This window comes from Odocoileus virginianus, chromosome 18, assembly GCF_023699985.2.
Source record: "Odocoileus virginianus isolate 20LAN1187 ecotype Illinois chromosome 18, Ovbor_1.2, whole genome shotgun sequence".
Taxonomy (NCBI): domain Eukaryota; kingdom Metazoa; phylum Chordata; class Mammalia; order Artiodactyla; family Cervidae; genus Odocoileus; species Odocoileus virginianus.
In genome coordinates this window covers 112,449-127,876 of record NC_069691.1, presented here as the reverse complement: position 1 = coordinate 127,876, position 15,428 = coordinate 112,449, and the positions used below count along the sequence as shown (strand labels likewise).

At 53.7% G+C, this 15,428-nt stretch overlaps 1 protein-coding gene across 6 annotated transcripts in view; it reads right to left on the bottom strand.

Annotated features, from left to right (window-relative positions):
• TBC1D2 (TBC1 domain family member 2) overlaps window positions 1-15,428 on the bottom strand; it is a 46,211-nt gene that overhangs the window by 4,556 nt on the left and 26,227 nt on the right. For 4 of the 6 annotated variants that reach the window (XM_070480188.1, XM_070480189.1, XM_070480191.1 and 1 more), the window contains 4 exons: window positions 12,333-12,707; window positions 7,726-7,836; window positions 5,861-6,054; window positions 4,033-4,509 (listed from right to left, as the gene is read on the bottom strand). In XM_070480188.1, coding sequence (XP_070336289.1) covers window positions 4,033-4,509; window positions 5,861-6,054; window positions 7,726-7,836; window positions 12,333-12,707 — 1,157 coding nt within the window. The other 2 variants (XM_070480192.1, XM_070480193.1) reach the window with 2 other exon arrangements.

Sequence of the window (15,428 nt, the reverse complement as noted above, 5' to 3'; positions counted from 1 at the left end):
TTGCCTGGGTGTGAATGCCCGTCCTGTAGCTTCCTTGCTGGGTGATGGTGAGCAAGGTATTTACCCTCTCTGAGCCTCAGCCTCGTGATAATCACAGGACTGATACAAGGATGAACAGAGTAAATGCACACGAACTGCCTAGTGCAGTGCCTAATGGGCTTCCCAAGTGGCGCGAGTGGTAAAGAACCCACCTGCCAACGTGGAAGATGTGAGACGCAGGTTCGATCCTTGGGTTGGGAAGACCCCCTGGAGGAGAAGCATGGCAACCCACCCCAGTATTCTTGCCTAGAGAATTCCATGGACAGAGGAGCCTGGCAGGCTCCATGGGGTCATAAAGAGTCGGACACGACCGAAGTGACTTAGCAGGCATGCACGGTGCCTAACGTGCAGTGAGATCACTTTATAAGGTTTAGCTACCCTCATCTTAACACTCACGGGCTTTGAGACCTTGGCAAGCGTGTTAATCTCTCTCAGCCTCACTCTCCTTACCTGTCAAGTGGGGCTAACGGCCTCCCCCTCCCAGGCCTGTGGGGCATGAAGGAGACAGACAGCAGCATCTTCTCACTGTCTGGCACCTACGGTGCTCAGGGCTCAGGGTTCTCTCTCTCCTTTGCTTCCCCCCACCCCAGAGTTACCACGAGGCTCTAGAGACCATGGGTAAAAAAGGAGAAAACTCCCCAGTGCTCTGCCTGGAAGAAGCACTATTTTCTCTCCTTCCCTGGCAGATTTCATCCAGGGTGAATCCTTTTTTTTTTTTTTTTTTTTGTCTTTTTGGTTGTGCCAAACAGCATTCAAGATCTTAGTTCCTGACCAGGGATTGAACCTGTGTCCCCTGCAGTGGAAGCACAGGTCTTAACCACTGGATCGCCAGGGAAGTCCCCAGGGTGACTCTGAGAATACATTGCCCAGGAATGTTCATGGCATTATCCATAATAGTTAAAAGGTAGGAACAATCCAAACGCCCATCAGCTGGTTAGTGGATACTCAAGAGTATGGCACATCCATGCAGTGGAATGCAGGTCGGTAAAAAAAGAACAAAACATATGGTGTGACGAGGATGAGCCTCAAGAACATGCTAAGGGAAGAAGCTCGATGCGAATGACCACACATCATCTGACGGGCACGTGAGTGTCCACAACAAGAGCACGCACAGAAACAGAAGGGGGATTTGTCGTTGTCCAGGGCTGCAGGTGGGAGTGGAAAGTGACTGCGAATTGGTACAAGATGTCTTTTAGGGGTGATGGAAATGCTCTAAAGTTGAATTGTGGTGATAGCGACACAACGCTGTGATTTACTCCAGATTGTTGAGTTGTACACTTAAAACCGGTGGGGAAAATGGTCAGTGATGAGAGGCTGCTGGCATTCACTAGGGGCCTAGCAACCTCTTGGGGCTACAGCCAGACTCCAGCTGAATACATTCAGGCCCTGAGAAGGTCTGCAAAGGAGGGTGATGTGGGAAAGAAAAAACTATTAATACTTTAAATACCTCTACTTAGATATTAGACAGAAATGAATTTTAAAAGTTTGCTCTGAATTAGCATTAAATCATTACTATGATATCTGTCTTGCTCTAAACAGGCTGGGCTTGTTGCATAAAAGCAGGTTCTGTCCTCCTGAGACGCCACACATGCAGTTCCAATGGCTGCCACCGGATAGCAGCGCTCAGACAAATGAAAGGGGCTGGATGTGGAGGGCCTCTGAGAGAATACAGCGCACTCTCCACATTTCAACAGGCTCTATTAGAAATGTGTGTGCACGTGTGTGCGCGCGTGCGCTCTGCCATGCCCGACTCCTTTGGGATCCCATGGACTGTACAAATAACCTTCTACTTAAAGCAATAGTATGAATATCTGCCTAAAAGCCAACAAGTACAGCGTTCAAAGAAAGGAAAGGAATCCCTCAGGCCTTGGTCTCAGCTGTTCCTCTGGAGCCCTCAGCAGCCTTTGTGCAGCCGCTTTCCACCCCGGGAGAAGCTTCTTTCCTTCCTGCTATGGGAATTTCCCCCTGCTCCTTCAGCATAGATTAGACTCCAAAACTCATATGTGGCTAACCCCATTCTTGTTCTCAAAAAAGTTAAATCTGATCAGGAAGAAAAGTTTCTGCGTGCTCTCAGCACACTCTCTGCCACAGCTCCCTTTGTGAGTATGGGCAGACGGTAGGAAGGACCAGGTCTGGGGGCTGGAGACCAGGGTTAGCAGCTGGCTCAGCCCCTATGCATAGTGAGACCCAGGTCAAGTTCCTTAGCTTCTCAGACACTCTCTGTGTCAGCGGGGCAATGTGGGCACCAACGCCTACCTCTCAGGGCTTTCCTGAGGATTAGATGACATCAGGTATGTACCTGGCATCCAGCAGGCTCTCATTAAGTCTTAGCTCCTACCCGACCTTTGCATGAAATGTACAAATCATTCATACTAATCTCACAGCTTTCAGCTCCCTTCAAATCTCATCTTAAAGAGGATTCAAAAGTTTTGTCCTTTCTGAATTTTAACATGTCCAAACAGATAAGTGAGCATGCTTCTGCTCAGCTGCTGAATGAATAAATGTATAAATTTCTACGGACATCCCCTACAGCAGATGTTTAGAGCAGTGTGAAATCCGAACAAGTTTCCAAAGAGGCACAGAGTGAGAGGCATTATTACTGTTCAGGTTTAACTCTGAATTCCCAGAAACTGAACATGTACAGGGCTTCCCAGGTGGCTCAGTGGTAAAGAATTCGCCTGCCAGTACAGGAAATGCAGGTTCTATTCCTGGGTCGGGAAGATCCCATGGAAAAGGAAATGGCAACCCACTCCAGTATTCTTGCCCGGGAAATCCCATGGACAGAGGAGCCTGGCGGGCTACAGTCCATTGGGTCGCAAAGAGTGGGACATGACTTAGCAACTAAACAACAAATCCTCAGTTTCACCCAATCTGAGCTGGGAAAAAGGTATTAAAAACAGCTACCTTTGGGAACCATTCCAATTTGAGTAGGGACACTCTGAATATTTATTCTGTGTTAAATAAATGCATACACTTACTATTCTGAAAAAAGAGCTTATATATGAATGGCTTATGTAAATTTTGTCTGAGTATATATGTGTTTAAATTAAGTTGAACCAAAACTTGCTTTGGGAAACATTTGAGATTAGGCCACCTCTATGGGGACAGCCTTGAGAGCTCCCCACAGTACTGGAAAGGCCCCTCTCTGTCTCTTCGGAGCCTCCCAAGAAGTCAGCGAGGTCAAACGGTGGGGACAAGCAGGCGAAAGGACATGTTGAAGACAGAGCTGGCCGGAGCCCCGGCCCTACCAAGTCACCCCGTCCCAGCCCCGCCCTACCGCCCCTCGTCTCCTGCTGTTGAACCAGAAAGAAACATTAGTCCAGGCTGGGCCAGCCTCCTTCCTCTGGGAATTTAGGCCTGCGACGTGAGGGTGTCAACAAGTGGGCTGCTGAAAGCCGTGACTCAGGGGCCAAGGTCTCTGTTCGGACAGTCCTGATGGGCCGGAAACATCCACAGAACGAGTGAGGCTGGTCTGCTGAGAGAAGGAAGCGGCCGTGCATCACGAGAGGTCAGAGACCTCCACGGAGGGCTGCGCCGTCTCAGGGACCGGCACGAACGGCAGCCCGGGGCTGTGCTGCGGCCCCACTAGGGACAGCGGCTGCCTTGGCTTGCAACGACCGTCTGCCCCCGGCTCTGCTTCCTTTCCCGGCTCTCGGGAGCTCCCTCTGGAACACTTACAAATCTCTTTTCCTTGGGCTCCTCCGAGTGGGTTTGCTCAAAGCGATGATCCCTGACCCAGGCAGTGTGCAGGACGGGAGCCGGCAGAGGGCCACACGGCCCCAGCGGCCCTCTCGCGTGCTCTCCGTGGGAGGGGCAGCACCCCGAGGACGCGTCACGGGGCGGCCACGGGGCGAAGCGCCTGGGGCTCTGGCCCGACTCTGTCTCCAACTTGTTCTTGCACCTGCTTGTGCCCGTCTGCTCGACCTCCCTGGCTCCTTGGGTGGCTCCAAAGGGACAGAGAGGTGCCCTGAAGGTCGAGGCTGCGTAGCTTACCTGTTTAGGCCCTGGCAGTAGCCGATGGTGGGGTTCTGCCAGGAGAAAGCCAGCAGCACCCGGCGGAGCTTGTCAGGGAAGCCGGAGGTGGGACAGGTGAAGTGCTTGTTGTTGGGGAAGGTCCGGTTCAGGTCCAGCTCAATCTGGCGGGCAGCAGGGTGCTTGCAGGCCTGGCCCCGGCTCAGCAGCTCCTGGTAGCAGCCGGGGGCCTGCAGGTGCTGGACGCGGAGGCGGATCAGCCACCTCCAGACACGCGGCCGGTGCTCGTGGGGCACGCCCGCCCGCAGCAGCTGCTTGAGCTCTGCTGAGGGGGCCAGCTCGCCCAGGGCGGCCCAGCGCTCCCGCAGTGGCCGCTGCACAACCTCGTGGGCCAGCAGCTGGTGGGAGTGCACTTCCAGCGCCTGGATCTTGGCCAGCAGCCTCAGGTCCTCCACCTCGTAGCTGGGCACCGTCAGGAAGCCGTACTTGTCATACTCACTGCCAGCAAAAGCCCAGGTCAGCGACACTTTGCAAGGCCCTTCCCCAGATAAGGGGCAGTGAGGAGACGGGGGCCCGGGCAGGGAGCCTGCGGGGCTTTACTGTAGGTTGGCCATGTGACTCTGGGCAGGCCGCTTCAGTGCCCCGGACCTGTTTGCTCTGTACAGTGGGTATGGGGCCTCTGCACTGCCTCATGAAGACCCGGGGAGATCCTTGGATGTAAACTGCTAGGGGCTAGACAGTGCCTGGTACATAGCAAGTGCTAAACGAGATATGCTCATTCTGTGCAAATATAAAGGGCCCTCGGGACTGCCCTGGTGGTCCAGTGGTTAAGAACTTGCCTTGTAATGCAGGGGATGTGGGTTCAATCCCTGCTTGGGAAACTAAGATCCCACAGGCTGTGGAACAGCTAAGCCCATGCGCTGCAGCTAATGAAGCCTGTGCGCTCTGGGGCGCGTGCTACAACTAGAGTCTGTGCGACACAATGGGAGATCCTGCAGAATGCAGCAAAGATCCTGCATGCTGCAACTAAGACCTGATGCAGCAAAGAAATAAGTATTAAAAAAAAAAAGAACCCTCTTATTACTCCATGAAGCCGTAGGTCCAAGGAGGCCTGTACTACCCTTGGACAGCCACACTTCCGCAGCCAGGAAGCCCAAGGCCAGATGGGGAGCAGGCAGCAAAAGCAGCAGCAGGACCGGGCAGCAGAGACCCACCCCACAGAGCCTCTCACCAGTCAGCATTCGTTTGCCCCTATTATGTGCTCTGCCTGTGCTGTCTCATTTAATCCTCATGATCCTGCGAAGCTGGTGATCTCAGCCTATGCCTTAGGGAGGCTGAGTAGGAGGCTCAGAAAGGTAAAGTGACTTGTCCAAGGTTACACAGTGAGAAAGCCAAATCCGGCTCCAAAGCCTGGGTGCAGGCCACTGGACCACCCAGCCTCTAGGGACCTTCGACCCCAGCTACAGCCCCTTCTGTTTTATTTAACTGCCCAGGTCCACTGTCCTCAGCAAAGGCTTGGCTCAGAGGAGGCAGGTGGCTTGTGTCCCCTCCTCCCCTCTCTGACAAAGACCTCTGGGAGACAGTCTGGGGCAGCGGGAAGAAAACAGAACTCGGGAGGCAGGCCCATGTCAGCTACACTAACGTGCTGTGTGGCCTTGGGGGGGGCCTGCCGCCTCTGTGCCTGCGGCGCCTCTCGGCTATAAAATGGGGTTCGTCCCATCCACACGCTCATCTGTCTGAAGGTCCAAGGAGGTGAGGGATGGGCAGGCTCACACACGGTCAGCAGGACGGGCAGCAGGGTGGCTGGCGGCACCCGGGGCCTGCAGACCCAGTCCTGCTCTCGGCTCACCTGACGGTGCTGGGGCCGAGCACGACGCTTTCGGCCGAGGCCTCGCTGGCTTCCCACTGCAGCGCCTCCTGGATGAGCTGCCTCAGGAGCTCGGAGCACTCGCCGGTCTCCACCCCCAAAGCCTCCTGCAGCCTCCGCAGGCCCGCCAGGTACTTGCTCTCCACCCGACAGTTCTGGGCTTGGAGGTAGGCGCACTGCGGGAGGGAGGGGTGGCGGTGGTCAGGCCACCTGGCTGGGCTCGGACCAGAGCCCTGAACCGCTTTAGGCAGTCCAGCCCTTCTTCCAGCTCTCACCTCCCACCGCCCCTCACCTCCGCCACCCCAGCCACTCATATGAAGAACAGGAGAGGAGCCCTGAATGCAGGAGTTTACAGGAAGGCGGAAAGGGCTCCAGGCGAGAGAACCAGGCCCGGGGCTGCAGCTGGATTCAGAAACAAGAGGGGGGAGGTGGGCAGGGGCAGCACCGGCTCTCGCATGGCCTGCAGTCCCATCCTAGTTCAGCCCCACAGGCGGGGTGACCAGAGCGAAATTATTAACCTCTGTGCGCTTTAGTGTCTTCATCCGAACACCGCGGACAACAGACTCTGCCTCAGAATTCCTGCGTGACTCGGATGAGCCAAGGCATCTGAAGCCCTTGCAGGGCACTCGGCCCAGAGCAGGCTCCCGGTAGGGGTACACCCGAGCAGTGCCCCGGGGATGGACGTGGAGCTCTGGACACTGCCCTTGTGCCTTCTAATGTCACCTGGGGGGCTTGTTCCAGTCCTCCAGCACACCACCTCTCTCCCACCTCGTGGGGCACACGCTGCTCACTCCCCATCTGCCTGCCCCCATATCTTCCTGTTCTTAGTATGCCTCGTGATATTTTGTTGAAAATGGAACATCTGAACCTAATAAGGTGGGGTGGAATTAATTAGAGAAAGCTCAGCGAAGAGAAGAGTCCGGTCAGGCCTGTATGGGGACCTCTCAGGTCCTGTCACCGGCAACACTAATTCCTCCAAGCAGGAAGAGGTGCACACCTCATCTCTGATGGGCGGGTGCCTCCGCTTCATTCTCCAGCAGGAAAAGCAGAGACTTCAGCCGTCCACCCAATGGGCAGCCTCCATACTTGGGGCTCCCGGTTTCCTCTAGTGGACTTTCTGGTTATCACAGTCCCTCCTAACCCTTCCCGTTTCCCTATAAAAAGCAAGTTTCCCTTCCCTGTTCCTTGAATTTGCCTGAGGTTCACCACAGTTCATGGATCCCAAGTTGCAATTCCTCTGGTTAGTCCTGAATAAACTCGCTCTTGCTTGTAAAATAACTAGCCACTATATTATTAAAACTGACAGTGGTAACTCTGGAAATCAGATTCCCCCTCTTACTCTAGGGTTTGCTGTTTTTGTTTTTATTGTTTATGCCTCAAGGGCAGCCTGAGGTACAAACTTAAGTTCTTAGGTCTTTTCTGCACCTTTGCTGGGACACGTGTGGTCACTTTCTAATTTCCCCCACATTTGCGGTTGTTTTGGAATATATAGGTAATACCTGGCTCCCAAAAGGGGAAAAAGAGAAGTATGAAGTTGGCAGAGGGTGGGGGGGAAGGCTGCTGGCCCTTTAAATCCCTGGGCAGTTACTTTAGACGGGGGACAGGGCTTGCTACAAAGTGGGGAGGTGGGACAATGGTGGCTGCCTGCCCCTTCCTCTCACCCCGTGATCAGAAGCGGCAGTCAGCAGAGCACAGATCTCTGACATGTGGATAAAGCTCACCAAGGGCGCAGTCCGGAGGGCGAGCAGTCGGGTCAAGAGGAGACAGTGAGACAGTGGTGAGGGGGTGAGTGGACGGGAAGGGTGGCCGGAGACAGAGCTGGCCAGACCTGGGCCCCCGGCCCTCACCTTCATCAGCAGGGCCTTCTCCTTCTCAGCCACCTTCCTCCAGATCTTGGTGACCTGGTGGATCTCAGAGTTGAGAAAGCGGTTCTGGGTCCGGTATGCTTCCATGTCATCCTGAAGAAGAGAGCGGAGCATTGAAGGGGCTGCACCAGAACCATCTCCCTGGTCCTCACTCTCAGAGGTGCTGCCAACACTTCTTCAGAAATTTCCAATAATTCCCAATACTGGCAAACAGAAAAGGAACTCTGAAAGAAAAAAAAATATTGATAGTCCCCTTCCCTAATCTTGATACCAGTGTGGTATGAGAGGGAGAGCATTAGGCCTAGAGTCCAAATCCTGGCTCTGAGTTCCTGGGTGGGAGGCCCACTGAGTCACTCTGACTCTGTCCCTTCTCTGTAAAAGGGGCAAAGTTTCAACAAGCGCACTCGGCAGCTGGAGACGAAGTGAGGTGATGCGTGCACTGCTGCAAGAGCAGAACGGCAACCCTTCCAGTGGTGTTTGTGTTTTAAATAAACATATTTTGTCACATACTGGTGATCATAGTGAGCAATTTTGGGTGAAAATTTTTTACTTAGTGTCACTTTGTCAATATTTTTCTGTGTTTCTACAGAAGCTTCCTAAAGATGATTTTTGATGTCCAATGACTATTCTATTAAGTGAATTTACCATAACTTAGACATAATCCTTCTCCTGTTGCTGTTTTTTCATCTGAGCCCTAGATGTTTTTGGTTTGCCGCTCTCATGAATCAATCTGTGAGGCTTACCTCTAAGCCGAGAGTGCTCCTTTTTGCCAGCTGTCCAGCGGGGGCAGCATGAGTCCCCCCGCCTGGGGCAAGGAGAAGCTGGCCCCCACCAAGAGGGTTGAGCAGGAGCCTGTAAGAGCGACCACGGCCACCACAGCCATGGCTCCATCCTCATTCTGCTTGGAAGGACTCTGCAGAAGCGGTGGACCAGGGCATTTACTAGCTGAAACTAACCCCTTTCTCTTGCATTAAAAAAATTGTACTGGGCTGGCTGTAAGTGAGTGTGAGAGACTGCTGCAGGTGTGACTGGATAGGACCGATAGGGGCAGAGGGAAGGGACAAAGTAGGTGATTAAATAATTCATAACTCAGGGAACTCACACCGGGGCTCTGTAACAACCTAGAGGGGTGGGAAAGGGTGGGAGGTGCAAGGGAGCTTTAACAGGGAGGGGACATATGTACACCTATGGCTGATTCATATTGATGTATGGCAGAAATCAAACCAATATTGTAAAATAATCATCCTTCAATTAAAAATAAATAAACTAAAAAAATAGCAAATCCCATAGGGGATTATGAATAGAAAAATCATAGCAGACCCTTGTAAGTTAGTGATTACTTGAAAAAGAAGGTTTGTTTAACCACAAGACCAAGCAGGCTTGCTTAGCAACCAATCCATGCAACAGAAGCATGAGACATGCCCCCCAGTAATAAAACAATGGTGGCCTGAGACCACAGCCCGCCCAGTGATCTCAGTAAGTTAGGACATGTTCTCTGCACACAGAGAAAACAATAATTTGTGGACCTAGCTTGACCATGGAAGGACAAGAAAACTCCCAAGTTCAACCTGGAGAAGCTGATGATGGAAGCATGATGTCTTCTCAAGAAAGACAAAGAAGGTCTTCTCCCTCGCTCTAATTTGATTATAAAACTGTAGCCCAGTAAGCTCTCGAGCATGGCACTCTCTCACCTGGCCTCTTGTAAGCCTCACAAACGTCCTATTTCAATAGATCACTCCTTATCTATCACTCTGCGTCTCGTTGAATTCTTCTGTGCTGAGACATAAAAGACTACGGTACTGGAGCGCCTCGGAACCCCCTGAAATGCCACCCGTCTCTTCCAGGCCCTGATTAAGAACAGCACACCTTGCCTGTGGCACTTCAACCACGGGGACGGGTCACGTGCTCACGGCTGACAGGCCATCCTCACCCCGATCCCTCCCAGCCCAGGAGCTCCGGTTCACGGCCAGGGGCTCTCCCAGGCTTGGGACGTGTTGCGCAGGGTGCCCTGCTTGCAGTCCCAGACAAGGAGGGCGGGGACGAGTGCCCCGTGGAGCAGCTGCGGGCCTGGTGGCGTCCGGGGGCGGCGTCCGGGCAGTGCCTTCCCGTGCACTCACTGTCCTAGCCTGAGCGTTCTTCTCGGCTCAGAACTGTGGGAAGGAGAGACAGACCTCAGAGAAGAGAAAAGCCACGTGGCCGCCACCAGGGAAGCACATGAGCAGAGCATGACTGGAGAGGGACAGGGAAGAAGAGTCTGCCCACCTGCGCTCACAGGGCCGAGGGGGCCGGGACTCCTCTTTGGAAAGCGGTGTGTAGACCAGCCTGGTGCTACTGTGGGAGCGAGTAGATTGGACATGGGGAGACCCAGGGTCTGGCTGTAGCCCTGTCACTTCTGCGGTGTGACCCTGGATCAGTCCTTCCTCCTCTCCAGGACGTGGCTGACCCTGCCAGCCAAGCTCTGATAGTCAGGAAGTCAGTGATTCTGTTCTCGCGCTGACAGTTTTGACAAGGGGGGATTTCCTCGAAGTTGAGTGTCCTCAACCACAAGGGCAAGCAGGAAATGTGAGCATGTTCTGTCCCCAAAACTATAGACAGTGGTTTTGATGGATCTTCTATTTTTTCCTGGATCAGAGACCCAAAGGCTAAAATTAAGGGACTCTAGTACGGACAATTCTTTCTAGCGTGGAACACCTCCAGGGTGTCAGCTGAAGGACTGATGGCTTTCTAACAACCTTGGAGGAGCAGCCGTCAATGTAAGCATGGGTGATGTGAATCGTACCAAGTCTCTTCATCTCTGAGCTCACTGACATACTCCTGGACATGCAAATTCAGGGGCGCGTTCAGTCTCCCAGGTGAGTCCAAGCTGGCGCAAGCCCATCTCTCTCAGCCCCATGCTGCTCCACTGGGACTTCAACAGTGGGTTCCAGCAGAACGGGCACAAAAAGGAGAAAGACAGTTAGCAGGCGGAGCAGAGCAGGAAAGCGATCTGATGGAAGCAATTTTTACCACTTTGTGAGGGACTCAGGGCTTCCCTTACAGCTCAGCTGGTAAAGAATCCACCTGCAATTCAGGAGACATGCCTGGGTTCGATTCCTGGGTTGGGAAGATCCCCTGGAGAAGGGAAAGGCTACCCACTCCAGTGTTCTGGCCTGGAGAATTCCATGGACTGTATAGTCCATGGGGTCGAAAACAGTAGGACACGACTGAGTGACCTTCACTTCAGAGCTTTCTAACAACCTAGCTACATCTGCATTTGAAAGATTTTGTTTTCCTTTTAAACTCAAAAGAATCTCTGATTTTAGACCAAATAAGTGAAAAGGTTCAGAGACTGGTTATGTGCTTTTTCCTGATGAAAAAGAAAGGCAAAGAAATTTGGGTTTCATGTCATCTTTTATCCTTCTAGCAACTGTAGACGGGCTAGGCCGTGTCACAAAGGCGAGGTGACTCGCCCAAGGTCACACAGCTAGTAAGAGGCAGTCTGCCTGACTTCAGAGCTTGGGCAGTGGCTACTGCACCACATGCCCACTGGTTTCTCAAAAGCTCCTGCGTTTCTTTATTTCTTTTTTCCTTTCCCCTTCCTACGCCTGCCAACCGCCACCCCCTCTGACCCCCACCAATAGCAGTTCTTTGAGATAGCGGTTTGGGATTCCCATGGTAATCCGAAGTATATTTATGTGGCTGTGAGTGCCAGGGTTGGGGCAGGACTGACCGGGGCTATATGGCTGCCTGTAGGGATGGTGGGGGCTGGGAGCACCTGTCCCCAGCTCCTGTTACCACCCTCCGGGGAGGAGGTTGTGGCCTGTGGCAGGCATTACACCTATAATAAAGTCCTCACCTCCTGAGCTCTAAGTGGTCCCTGGGAGATGGGTGAGAGCCACGGCCTGCACAAGGGTGAGAAAGGGATGACAGTGGTGGCTAGAAGCACTGGGAAGGCAGCAAAGCAGACAGAACGGTCAGAGAAGGGAGCTGGAACCCGGGTCTGGTCCCCTCACTTCCTCCACACACAGCCCTGGGCAAGCTACTTCACCTTTCGCAGCCCTGGCATCCTCATCTGTACATGGGGAGCATGTAAATGGCTGCCTTCCAGGGCTGGTGCGAGGATTAAATGGAGTGATGTAGATAAAGCACTTAGGATGGTGGACGCCTCACCATAAACAATCTGTGTGTGGGGATACCGACTGTTATCATCATCGTGACCAAGTCACAGCAGCACAGGTCGCCGCTTGGGTGCAGGACTGCTGACGAAGGCCACTGGGCGCCTCGGTGGCTTCCAAGGCCATCGATGTGGCACCGGAGGAAGCCGACCAGGCCGGCCCCAGAGTGCTTAGGAGTTCTGACTCCATTGTGGGCTCTGCCATCTTTACTCTGATAATTTAGAGATACGTTCACTTTTCAGCTTAGGGTATCATGAAAACGTCAAGCTGCATTGGGTCCTCTGGTTAAGAAAGTGAGGGAGCGTGCAGAGACACTTTCACCAACATCTGTCTCAAATATGAATTCTCCAGGATTAAGGATCATCCCAGATCCACCTAGAAAAGCCCTGGGGTCAAGATCGGTGTCCTCCCCCAGGGCCCAGGGCCCCTGCCTACCTTCAGGTGCTCCATCTTCTCCTGTTGGCTCAGGAAGTCCCTGTCGGCCTCCTCCGGGGCCTTCATGAAGTCCTGGGTGACCTTCTCGGAGAGCTTGCAGATGACCTGCTGCTTGGCCTGATTCTTGTCCAGGAGCAGCTGCACGTGCCGCTGCAGCTCCTCAATCTCCTGCTCCCGCAGGCCTGCCGTCTGCACCAGGCTCTCCCGCTCCCGCTCCAGGGCCTCCACCCGCCGGCCCAGCTCCGCAATCTGCCGCACTTTGTGACGCACCAGCTCCAGCCGGTCCTTGTCCTGGGCCGCTGCCAGGTATGCGCTGGACACCCTCTTCTCCTGCTGGGCTGCCTCCAGCGCCTTGTGCAGGATCTTCACCAGCTCCTGCGTGGGAAAGGAGACGCGCCCAGTGAACTCGGGGAAGGCCTGTGAGGTGCCGGAGGCAAGGCGTACACCGTCATCAGTTCTGAAAGCCCTGGGAGGTGGTGGGCATCATCTCCTGAATGCATGCCAAGTGCTTTAGTCATGTCTGACTCTGTGTGACCCTCTGGACTGTAGCCCGCCAGGCTCCTTGGTCCATGGGATTCTCCAGGCAAGAGTACTGGAGTGGGTTGCCGTGCCCTCCTCCAGGGGATCATCCCGACCCAGGGATCGAACCCAGGTCTTTTATGTCTCCTGCCCTGGCAGGCGGGTTCTTTACCACTAGAACCACCTGGGAAGCCCATCACCTCCTGGGGTGTCTCATTCTAGCGCCCACATTCTCTCTCTCTGTTTAAGAGAGTTTTAGGGACTTCCCTGCTGGTGCAGTGGCGAAGACGCTCAGCTCCCAGTGCAAGTTCAGTCCCGGTCAGGGAACTAGACCCTGCGAGCTGCAGCTAAAGGTCCAGCAAGCCACAGCGAAGATCCAAGATCCTGCAAGCTGCAGCTAAAGGTCCAGCAAGCCACAGCGAAGATCCAAGATCCTGCAAGCTGCAGCTAAAGATCCAGCAAGCCACAGCGAAGATCCAAGATCCTGCAAGCTGCAGCTAAAGGTCCAGCAAGCCACAGCGAAGATCCAAGATCCTGCAAGCTGCAGCTAAAGGTCCAGCAAGCCACAGCGAAGATCCAAGATCCTGCAAGCTGCAGCTAAAGGTCCAGCAAGCCACAGCGAAGATCCAAGATCCTGCAAGCTGCAGCTAAAGGTCCAGCAAGCCACAGCAAAGATCCAAGATCCTGCAAGCTGCAGCTAAGATCTGGCGCAGCCAAGTGAAAAAAATCAGTGTGTGTGTGTGTGTGTGTGTGTGTGCTCAGTCTGGAGAAGGAAATGGCAACCCACTCCAGTGTTCTTGCCTGGAGAATCCCAGGGGCGGCGGAGCCTGGTGGGCTGCCGTCTATGGGGTCGCACAGAGTCGGACACGACTGCAGCAACTTAGCAGCAGCAGCAATGTGCTCAGTCGCGTCCGACTCTTTGCAACCCCAGGCAGGACTACTGGAGTGGGTTGCCATTCCCTTCTCCAGGAGATCTTCCCAACCCAGGGATCAAACCTGAGTCTCCCACACTGAAGGCATATTCTTTACCGTCTGAGCCACCGGGGAAGCCATCAAAAAAATTAATAAATATCTTAAAAAAGAGAGTTTTAGTTAGACACATGGATCCCCAGCAAAGGATTACATTGCCCAGCCAAGCTCATAGCTAGATGTGGCCAAGTGATTCTTCTGCCTAGACGGGATATGAGAAATGCTGAGGGCAGCTTCTGGGTCATACCTTCCAAATTACTGCATACACACTGCCCTGGCCTGGTTCCCTTTCCTTCTGCCTAGGAGATTGCAAGAACTGAAATAGCCACGTTGGGCTCACAAGCAGAACGTGCATGTTGAAGACGACACAGTTGCCCTGCCAGCTCAGAACTGCGCACGTCACTCTGGATTCTTCAGTGTCAGAGAGAAATTAACTTCCAATATGTTACAGGCCACAATACTTTAAGGCTTCTGCCCGTACCCTAACACATGTCTGTTTCAGCAATGAACAGACAGAGGCCCAGCAGAGGGGAATTTAATCCCAAGGCTTTCCGCCACCGAGCCCTGTGCTTGGTCAGCACTGAAGGTGCAGAGGCAGCGGTGGGCGCTTGGGCACGGCTCCTCCTCTCACTCCAGGCAGACGCTAGCACTCAGTCTCAGTGCTCCTTCCTGCTAACCCGAGCTGGGGCCTTGGAATCCTTCTGAACATGCCATCCACCCAGTCACTACCAATCGAGTTGAGGCGGCATGCGAGAGAAAACATGCTGGCAATCCTCACACCAAGCCACAACGCCTGGGGCTTCATTCAGTCCACCTGTGTGCACGCCTCTGCCCGCCAAAAGATGCCTGGGAGGCTGGTGCAAGGAAGCAGCAGGGAGTTCAGAAGCAACAGACCTTGATTTAGTTCTTGGCAGGGCCACCTGATTCATTCAAGTGAAGTGAGCATTCAAGGTTTGGTTCCCTGTGCCTTTGAGCTTCCAACCTTCCCAGCACTGGAGACCTGTTCTGCCCCAAGGCCGGGATATGAATTCATCCAGGGCCAGGACCAGGATATCAGAAACCAGGCAGCTCAGCAGCCAGTCTCCTGTGAACCTCAGGCCTGCAGGTGGGGTCTCTAGGTCACACTGCCATGCTCCATGCCAGTCTCTTCTGGGAAAGTGTGGTTCCCTGGAGACACATTAACTGTATGTGTGCCAAAGCATTAAAATAAATGACTGGCTGGATAGGGTGGTTTGCTAAGAACAATTCCATTTTGGAGAACTGCCCCGAATCATAACTTCATTTGAGAAGCTAATGATAAGACCAAATTAGCATACAACTTCTGAAACCTTGGTGTTAGTGACGGTCCCTTCTCTGGTTCTCTCTCTTCTATCCAGCCATCTAACCTGTATCAGGTGCTCACTCAGTGCCAGGCCCCATGCCAGGCCCTGGGACCCAGAGAGGGACCAGTCACTGTTCCCACCCTCAAGGGCCACAGAGGCTGGTGGGAGCAAAGGCGAACCACTGCTGTGGAGAGATTTACTGCGAGAGACAGAAGCAGGGGTGTCTCCCGGGGTACAGGGCAGTGGGCAATGACTTTCTCCTGGGGTGGAGGCAGGGGTGCCAGGG